Source organism: Gigantopelta aegis, chromosome 3, assembly GCF_016097555.1.
Source record: "Gigantopelta aegis isolate Gae_Host chromosome 3, Gae_host_genome, whole genome shotgun sequence".
Taxonomy (NCBI): domain Eukaryota; kingdom Metazoa; phylum Mollusca; class Gastropoda; order Neomphalida; family Peltospiridae; genus Gigantopelta; species Gigantopelta aegis.
Genome location: NC_054701.1, coordinates 7,269,391 through 7,279,931, shown reverse-complemented (window position 1 = coordinate 7,279,931; position 10,541 = coordinate 7,269,391). Strand labels below are relative to the sequence as shown.

At 37.5% G+C, this 10,541-nt stretch overlaps 1 protein-coding gene across 1 annotated transcript; it reads right to left on the bottom strand.

Annotated features, from left to right (window-relative positions):
* Window positions 1-1,014: 1,014 nt before the first annotated feature.
* LOC121367289 (polypeptide N-acetylgalactosaminyltransferase 10-like) lies at window positions 1,015-7,630 on the bottom strand. The gene is made up of 3 exons (XM_041491401.1): window positions 7,446-7,630; window positions 5,831-6,538; window positions 1,015-1,369 (listed from the first exon to the last, which is right to left on the bottom strand). The coding sequence occupies exons 1-3, from the start codon at window positions 7,628-7,630 to the stop codon at window positions 1,015-1,017; spliced, it is 1,248 nt and encodes a 415-aa protein (XP_041347335.1).
* Between the last annotated feature and the right edge of the window lie 2,911 nt (window positions 7,631-10,541).

Below are 10,541 nucleotides of genomic sequence, written 5' to 3'. Positions count from 1 at the left end.
GAATGCACCCATCTCTCACGTGATCATCAGACTGTCGTTTATTCCTGTCCCGCCAGCGCTAATTGGGCATGCAGACCGTGGCTACTCCACGCAAGTGTTGCTAATTGTCACTCAATAACACAACGCACAGTAACTGTATACTGCCATTGGTTATCGATGTTAGATTTTCACCAATCACCTGGTTAATTAAAGCACTATGATTGACTTCTAACCACACTGTTGGCGGAATTATTGTTATTTTAACTATCATACCATTATACCATCTCTTGTATATGTACATGTATCTGTATGTAACACTGATTAACTGTAAATGTTTAAAGTTAATAAATGAATTGAATTGAACTATCTGAAACACAGAAAAGTCCAGTCTTTGTTGGTATTGTCTGTAATCTCAGCGGTATGTAAATTTGTACTGAAATTTCCAATAGAGGAAGGGCGTGTCCGGTTCACACTCTCTCATTTGGACCATCTGTTCAAATTTGTGCATAGGGGTTATATTCGTGATGTGTATAGCGCACCACCTATTTGAGCCATCAGTATACACGAGTTTTCCCAGATAAGGACCCGGCAACAAGTCCCAGGCGACCTTTTTCCTGGTTTCTACTGGTGGACAGTCTCCAAGTCTTAAAAGCAACAAATCCCTGTCCATGTGGACGCAGAGATTTTCAAAAACCAGTCTACCTCGTCTGTCAATGGTGAATGTGTTTTCAGGAAGGATTCGAGACATATAGCAGTCATACGTGATTCCTATATAGCCGTCTTCCAAAACTTTCATACAACCTGCAGTTTTGTTGTTTTCCAACTCGCCATGGTATATAGCATGTTCAGGTGGGATTTTCATTTCAGGCATGATGTGTTCCAAGTACCACTTGAAAGTTTTGCATCCTAGTTTCTTTCGAAGCATTCTTCGTTCCACAAGTGTTTTGTTTTCGTGCGCAGTTAATGGCGGTAGCGAAACGTGCGTCTGTGTCGCGGCGTAGTAAAACACCTTGTATTGGTCTAGCCAAATATCTGCTACTCTTCTGAGATTTTTACTGATGATGATTTGACGGTCGCCTTCGAAGCTGTACGAGTTAGTTTTAAACAGATGACCCACGCGAGAGCAGGCCACCGTGAGTTAGTTTTAAACAGATGACCCACGCGAGAGCAGGCCACCGTGACGATGCGACCTCCACACATCCAAGTTCTGAAGGAGAGGTCCAAATGTTCCCCGCCCCAAATCTCCAGATGCTCATCAAAAGCACCAATAGAATTGAAGTAGGACTTCCTCACAGCCATGGCACAACCCACCAAAACCGGAGTTGGATAAGGATCTGTGGGGGACGACAAAGTCTGGGTCAGGTATTTTGGAAGAAAAAACCAGGCATATCTGTAAAACAAAACAACCACTCCTTCAAACAGATACAACAACAACATCAACAACGACCACCACCACAACAACAACAACACTCCAAAACCTCAGATATAAAATACCTCCAAAAGTATGCAAACACCCACCCCAATAAAAAACCCAATGACAAAATAACAACAAACTGAGAAAAACTCCCAAGCAAACAAGCAAAAAACCAAACCCCAACTTTGAAAGAATAACTTAAGATTATTTACGAGTATTAGTACATACTCTTGGATTAATATTAAGGAATTCGTTACCGTCACACGAGTGTCTCTTTTCAATTAACATCAAGGGATCTATTACATTAATTTCCTATGGGACAACCACCTGTACATTCATCAGCGATTCGGTTATGTCAGATGGCTTTTACAATCCATGGACGTACACACGTGTACATACCCTACATACATACATACATACATACATACATACATACATACATGCATGCATGCATGCATATATACGTACATACAGCATCCTGTTTATGGATGGATAGCTCAGAACGCATCGTGGTTAGTCTGCAATTTGTGGGCGATTCGGTGCCACAGGTTCGAGTCCCAGCAACGGCATGGAACAATTTGTGAGGCCAGAAAGGATTTAATAATTCCCTGCATCAGTGCGTTAATATAGATGTAATTAACAAGTCAACCTCGACATATACAATATATACATATTCATAGACAGATAGACAGACATACACACACATACATACATACATACATCCATACATACATACATACTGTAGAAACATTATGTATTACGTGGAAAAAGTATTGTCATTTGCCAACAATAGCCACCTGCGTGTAGAAAGTATTGTGATGTGGCTTACATAAATTGTATTAAATTGTTATATGATACAAGTAACTTACTCTAAATTCACTTGAATACTTACAAGCTGTGTTTAACGCATGTTGTTTTAATCAATAGAGAGTGGCAACATAAATAATCTTTACCACATGTTATGATGACATTGCAAAAATGCCTGTCAACTTGAAAATCCATTTAATCATGTATACATGTAGGCTGGCTTACGGGCTAGTAAATTTCAGTTCTGTTCCATCGGGCTAGTGAAATATTGTCCATTTCTTATCCCCTGCCAATTATCGAAAGAAAGAAGGACCAGTTGGCCTCAGATTACAGTTATCTTCCCATTTGGTTGTCCAAAATCCGGAAGTTTCACCGCGCAAGTAGTCTGCTGTTTGACGATGATTATTTCATGGCAGACAGCTATGAAGTGGCAACTGTTTGACTGAAGTGACAGAGGATAGCATGTAGTTTGTAAACATGTGTAACTTGTTGACATTGAAGACTTGTTTGTGGTAATTCCGGCCCATGCAAAAGTAGTGCTTTTTGTGTAAAATGGGTGTACTCCGGCCTGGTTTAGAGGGTGTGTCTGTTTAAACCAATATGCTGGGAGAAAGAGCTGGACAACAGGGGTTGTCCTTTTCAGGGTGTATGTCCCCCATGCAGGCAAAGGTACATACAAAACTTCACGGGCCTGCTGATATTAATAAAAATGTTATAGCCACTAAGGCTATATAGAAACATATAGCGAAATTAATTGTGGTCTGAGGCCTGATATAGTTCACACATTACACCGGTTAAATGCTTGATTCTGATGAAAGTATTATAACCAGAGAGGTGAAATTACACAGACTGATTGTGCATACCACAAGGAATATGAAAACTAATTTATTTATTTTCTAAATATTTTATTAAATTAAAAAACATTTTTTTTTGAATTTATTAAAAATTAAAATTAAAAGTTTCAACTTTTAAATTTCAATATCCTCCAAAATAGCATAAAATGACCTCTGATGTTACTACAGGTTGTTGCAATATTTTTTAACAGTTTTGAGCTAATAATTTGGTAAAAAAGAGCAAAAGTTGGATTTTGTTAGTCAATATTGAGATTTTGATTTTTTTTACATATTGAATTTTAAAGAGTTTCTCAATTATTGCAATTGGACAGAAGATCTAAATATAATGAATATATCACTACTAAATGTAATTAAACACTTTAAATAAATAGTATACAGTTTTTAACAAGATTAAGTACTCTAATAATACATTTCACCTACATTTATGTAAATTACACATTTCAGTCATTTTTCAAAAATGGTCTTTTATCCTTAGAAAATCTAATAGGCTAATATTCTATGCTGTCTGAATGTATTTATTGTGTTCAGTAATCAGATGCTGGTATACTTGTCAAGTTTATTGCAGAAAATGTGCCAAAAAGGTTAACATTTGGCTTGTAATACATATGGCAGAATAATCCATAATGCATATTCAGTGGTCATTACTACAAACATCCTTCCAATCAAGAAATACTACACTGAGGTATCCCAGACACTGGCACATGACTACACTTGTTAACAGTTATCACTGGAAACTGAAAAATATGGTGCAAGTACCTCTTGGTAGGATTTATATCAGCATTTTGTGACAAAATCTTCATTTTCAAAGTTGTCGTCAACAAAAAAAATATTATGGTGTATACCTAAGTAATATCTGTAGGGCATATTCATATTAATATGCATTTATATGGACTGTTTTGCCTTTTACAAAGTGGCTACATGTCTAATACAGTAAATGAAGTAGATTAAGTAAATACAGCAGGTCAAAATTGAATATGAGGCCTATCATGTCTAATTTTCCCTGAAATTAGTGTGTAAACATTTGTTGCAAATGGCCCCAATTTTGTGACTTTCACCATCCCTCTGACACATTTCTAATAATGGATCATGAATTCAGTCACCATATCTTTACTAAGCCTCCACTTATCATATCTAAAATGCAAAATTTTACAGTTTTAGATTTTTTTGTTTTTCAAAAATTTAAATTTAAGTTTAATATTTAATTAAAAATGAAGTAAAATCTAATGATTGATTTTTTTTCCTTTAAATATTTCAAAATCTTTCCAAGACAACACTGTGCAGATAGAACATATGTAGAAGAAAAAATAGCTGCTCATTGTATGAAGAAATTCCAAAATTTGATAAAGTTATTACATTTTGAAGTTGGTGTCCCTCAAGTTTCCATTGCTAAAATTGGCCATGGCAAGGCACTGTGGTAGGTGTTTTAACACAGCCTCTGTATACTCTCAGTTTAAAGGTGACATACCGATACTTACCGAGCATTGCTTTAATATGTATATCATTGGAATGCATTAGTGTGGGCCAGTTTTTAGGGGAAAAAATGGACTGATAGGCCTCAGATTACAGTTATCTTCCCATTTGGTTGTCCAAAATCCGGAAGTTTCACCGCGCAAGTAGTCTGCTGTTTGACGATGATTATTTCATGGCAGACAGCTATGAAGTGGCAACTGTTTGACTGAAGTGACAGGGGATAGCATGTAGTTTGTAAACATGTGTAACTTGTTGACATTGAAGACTTGTTTGTGGTAATTCCGGCCCATGCAAAAGTAGTGCTTTTTGTGTAAAATGGGTGTACTCCGGCCTGGTTTAGAGGGTGTGTCTGTTTAAACCAATATGCTGGGAGAAAGAGCTGGACAACAGGGGTTGTCCTTTTCAGGGTGTGTGTCCCCCATGCAGGCAAAGGTACATACAAAACTTCACGGGCCTGCTGATATTAATAAAAATGTTATAGCCACTAAGGCTATATAGAAACATATAGCGAAATTAATTGTGGTCTGAGGCCAGTTGTGCATGACTGGCGTTTGTTGTGCCTAATTAACAAAGCTCTCAACTTTGCGGTCTCGCATTGCAGTGTAAAAAGACTTGCTTAAGAGAGTTTAAGAGAGCTTTGTAACCTGAACACGAGTCGGAGTGATCGAAATTGTGGCGGGCTAGTAAATTTCAGTTCTGTTACATCGGGCAGGTGAAATATTTTTAATTTCTGATCCCCTGCCAATTATCGAAGGAAAAAAGGGCCACTTATGCACGACTGGTGTTTGTTGTGCTTACTTAACTAAACTTTCAACTCGCATAAAGAAAAGTTTAAGAGAGCTTTGTGATCTGAACACGGGTCTGAGATACAAACAACTGTTCAGTTAGCCAGGGAACATTTAGTTTTTTTTAAATCCTGATTAGTGTTATTTCTAGTCAATTGAAAGTTGATTAACAACTACTGTTTAATGTTTTAAAATTATGTAGCGATCTCTGAAACTTGCGCAGCGAATCATAACGCGATCCTGACCAAACACATTCCCTGATAACTAGTTACATGCATCACAATGCGATCACTTACAATGAATCCAATTCCGGGCATTTCAATTTACTGCATAACAAGGTAATAATGCAATAAAGTAACATAATTATTTATTTTAAGGTTTTTCTATCTGTACTATACAGTGTAGCACGTTCACCAGATTATTGCGTGAATAAAGTATTGCGATTATTATTCGTTCGTAATTTTTGCAACACTTTGTTGATCTACAGTATATACAAAAATATGCACACAGATACCAATTACCTCAAATCCCATCCAAAGCCACCTCGAAACCTCTCCGTTGTGACAGACTTATATTGGAGGTCAAACTGACCAATATCAACTATGTGTGGCTGGACAACTATGTTTGAAAACCGGTTTATTTCGGTCAGAAGCGGTTCCAGCCAGCCCACGTTGTGTTCCGTATGAGCATCCAGGAAAACGAGAACCTCGCTCTTTGCCCTTTCCGCTCCCTTGAGCCTCGATCTTATTAGACCCTCACGCTTATGATTTCTTATGAGCACCACTCGATTGTCCAGAAACCGGAGGTAGTCTTCGAAACCTTGTCCCAAGTACGCATGCGTGCTCTTGTCGTCTACCAGGATGATCTCCCGGAGGAGTTGCGGAGGGGATCGCGCCAGCAGGCTGTGGATTGTTCGGAGGAGGGTGGACAGAGCCTCGTTGAAGAACGGTATGACTACGGTCAGGTTGTATGTGACATCACTACATCCGGGTGGTCGCAGATCGTCGATGGGTCTGTCCATCGGTGTCCGGTCACTGAGGCTGACGTTAAAACTGTACGTGTCGTCAGCGGGTCGCGTCATCTTCAGCAGGTTCCTCAACATCTTGGCCAGCATCAACTGCTTTGTCGAGTTAAGAGTCGTCTGTAGGACATTTGTGGTTGGTATCCAGCTAGAAGCAGAGTATGGTATGTTTCTAGTTGTTGATAGGGCTGTGGATTTTGAAGACGTTCTAGAAACAAATGGGACAAAGTATAGATTATAGCACTGCAAAATGAATGGTACACCGAATTCCAATGGACCAAATTACACACCCTATTTTGTTTTGTAATTAATAATGCATATTTACAATGCTTAAACATATGATTTTAAAAAAAAAAGTTGTTTGTTTTTGTAAATTCGGCCAATAATTTGAATTTAATACATGACAAATTAAATACTATTCTAATTCGACATTTCCTTTTAATAACAGCTGAAATGGAAAAGAAATTCGTCATCATTATAAAAGGAAAGAATAGTGTTTTTTGTTGATATCATTAGTGGTATGAAAGTTGATTGATTGTAAGAATCCGAAATACACAATGCCAGACATTCAGGACAGACAGACATATAGACAGACTGACAAACTGATAAACATAGAATCAGACATAAACACAGACATATGGGAGATAGAAAGAGAGAAGTAGAGAAATAGATTTAAAAGAAAATGGATGAGAGAGAGAGAGAGAGAGAGAGAGAGAGAGAGAGAGAGAGAGAGAGAGAGAGAGAGAGAGAGAGAGAGAGAGAGAGAGAGAGGGGGGGGGGGGAGAGAATTGTGTTTTCTTGAGTGATTGGAGAGCAGATTGGCATAGATGTCATTGAGTGGGTAATGGTAACACCTATATAAATATTGGCTCCGTGAAAACCATCGTCAAAAATGATTTCTTATTTGTTGACAATTGTTTTCCGAAAACACAAGCACCAAATTATAAAGATGATTTGTTTTTCATTCAGCGTGACTAACTAGACAACAAATAATAAGCAAGACCTTTCACATGAAACAAAATTCGAATACATGGGCTATCTTTTAACTGAATTAAACAGAAAAGTTATCTCAGAATCACTGAGCGCCCATCTGTAACCGTTACTAATAGTCTTACCTGGCATGGCTTTGTGTCATATCACTATCATCATTTCGTGTGTGGTCCAGTGCAGACGACTTGTCCACTTGAAAAATGGCGACCCCATCCAGCATGGATATTAGAAATAGTGTCTGGATGCCCAGTAATAGTACCATGACACCGACAAACACGAAAACATGTCGTCTGCTCTTCATCCTCAACATGATCGATCTGTTTGTAAACCACTTACTGTTGACTATTTAAGGTATTTTAAGTGCGCTTCGATAAAACCCGATCTCTCTCTTTCTTTCTCCTCTGGTGTAGACAACACGGTCAACAAATAAAACACCAGAAACGCCTTTAAAAAGTAGACAAAAATATATATGACATTATATTAGCAGTAAAATTAAAAACTGAAATATCAAAAAAGTTACAGATCGAGAGGGAAAAGTACATAATATATCGTGTAGTACTATCACGCATTTTATCCCATACAATTAGAAAATAATTGTTTTATTTTTATGGGTACCTACGTGATAGTTTGCTACATCCCTGTCACGGGGATTCTATAATACCCGTAACTGAATGAAACACGATTGTCCAAATATCTCTCCTAACTGTATATCTATTAGATCTCTCTGTAACAGGCAGTTATACCCGCTGTGGCTCGTCTCTAGGTATGATCAGAGATACGATCTTATATAAAGGATATGTAATATAGCACGTTTAGTTCACTAGAAAACACAACAAAAACACAATACACTTTGGAATCTGTATGAACCTACGCTGACAAATGTACTGCCGCAGTAGTTAATTAACAACAACAAATAATAACAACCCAGAACTGATCACTTAATTAGTTAATCTCTAGGTGTCTAGTTTACACAATATGCTAATCACTTCACCGTGACACAACACCCACACGTGTGATAATTGAGAAACGCTAACACACACACGTGTGATAATGGAGAAACGCTTCCAGGGGAACTTAATTAATAAAGGAATTACAACTCTATTCCTAACTGGTTAATTTTTAATTAACTTTTAACTACTCATTCAGTAACCTTGTAACACAGAATTAATACTGGTACCTATCACAATAAAGACAATAACCTTCAGTTTACCTAGGTCCTCTAGGATGACAGGTTAAGCTTTTTATAATTATTTAGGACAGTGAGCCTACAGATTACTGCGTCAGATGACCGGCAGCACCGTCTAAATAATATTGGTATAATACAGTATTAAAATATTTAAAGTCACATCAATCACATCAAGGTTATACACAGAGCAGAAAATATATATTTACCAAAGTCCCGTCTGAACTAATATAGATCGTTCAGTGGACGACGACCGTGCCCCTGGATACTTCCAAATGTGTCTCCTCGATATATCTAAATCCTAGCTATTTATTCAAAACTCTCAGAGACAGCGAATATCGCCTGGGGGCACAAGGCGGTACCTCACGTATCATCTGAATTTCCACAGCGACCAAGACGGCATATCTTTCTCTTAGATCGCCAGACTCAATGACGCCAAGTCGCCAAATCACGGTTGTAAAAACCGCACTCGCGGAGGTATTACGTAACTACTGGCCACATGGCTCCGCATCTGGGCTGGGTGTGTATTAGAAGTACAGCTCGACGACCGTCGCGCAAAGGTATCACGTAACAAGTTGCCCACCTGGGCTAAGTGCATTTGGAACTGCACACGGCCTTCTAAAACAATTAATATCGCCACAGGCGAAAAGAAATTAAGAGCATGTACCGTCACAATCCCTTATTATACACAGATGCCTTTTTATTTTTAGATATATTAAATTGTTACGTAGAAAATCTGGGTTTTTGTTTTTGTTTGTTTGTTGTTTTTGTTACGTGGTGGGGTTTGTTGTTGTTGTAGGTTTGTTTGTTTGTTTTGTGTTTTGTTTTGTTTTGTTTTGTTTTGTTTGTTGTTTGTTTGACTGTCAAGACAATAACTCGCTAAGGAATGTAAATTTAACTAAAACTGCCTTTATATGTGACCCTGACTGAAGGGAGAAAAACAATGAAAGGAAAGGTTTATTTATTTCACGTCAAACCAGCTTAAAGCACGGCCGTTTGATTATTTCCACACCTTGTCTAGAGAGAGAGGAAAAACCTGCTGTCGCCACATAGCCGACTCCTACCGATAAAGCAGAAAGGGCTCTTTTACCACGGCCTTTGATGTACCAGCCGTGAAGCTCTACCCACTGAGCTAACCCCCGTCTCGAATATGTACTAGTATTTGGAATATTAAAAACATATTCAAGATTTTACCTCAAATGGCTACTATATTTGTTTGAATGGCCACCCACTTTAAAGCACCTCCTTTAAATAGAGGATAACAAGCGAGTTACCAGTTATTATCAAATTTATGTCCCGAGTGAAATACTTTTCACTTGTGACAAGTGAAAATTATTTCACGAAGGACATAAATTTGATAATAACTGGTACCGAGTTTGTTATTCTATTGATTACCCCAACTATATTTTTTTAATTTTTTTATTTTTTTTTAAGCCTTTATTTTCGATATAGCCTACATCGGCTAAACCGTCATGTATATAGAAACAACGTAAACTACTTTACTGTTCTGGGTATTACTTTAACTTTGTATTTTATTCACGGTTCACAGATAATTTTCAAAACCCAAAGTTCTATATATTCTGTAAAAAAAAAAAAAAAAAAAAAAAAAAAAAAGAATTGCATTAAACTACCATTTTTTAAAATAAGTTTTAACACTGAAACCAGAAAGACGAAAACCCAAACGCTTTAAACTACGTGACGTCATTGTCCGTGCTTTGCCAAATCGTGATGACGTCATATTTAGTACCGACAAGGTGATTGGTTTGTTGGCGTCAAATCATCCAATAGTAGTGTACGTTAAACCAATGTGGGAAATTATGATTTTTATTTTTCCCTTTATGAGTGTCTTCTGGGGTAATAAATATACAGAACTTCACATACGTTATTTTCGCTTCCTATTTATTGCATAAGTTTATTTTGCGCAAGAATATATACCACGAGACCGCGTAGCAGCCAAGGGGGTATGTTCTTTCGCAAATTAACGAGTACAATAAATAGGAAGTGAAAACAACGTGAAGTTCTGTATTTATTACATACC

Bases quoted from the DNA above. Each gene is read 5' to 3' on its own strand.
- LOC121367289 (XM_041491401.1), bottom strand. From the start codon at position 7,630: ATGTTGAGGATGAAGAGCAGACGACATGTTTTCGTGTTTGTCGGTGTC. The intron at 6,539-7,445 runs GTAAGACTATTA...ATTTGTTTCTAG, and splicing joins ATGACACAAAGCCATGCCAG to AACGTCTTCAAAATCCACAG. The intron at 1,370-5,830 runs GTAATTGGTATC...TTTGTTTTACAG, and splicing joins GGCTTTGGATGGGATTTGAG to ATATGCCTGGTTTTTTCTTC.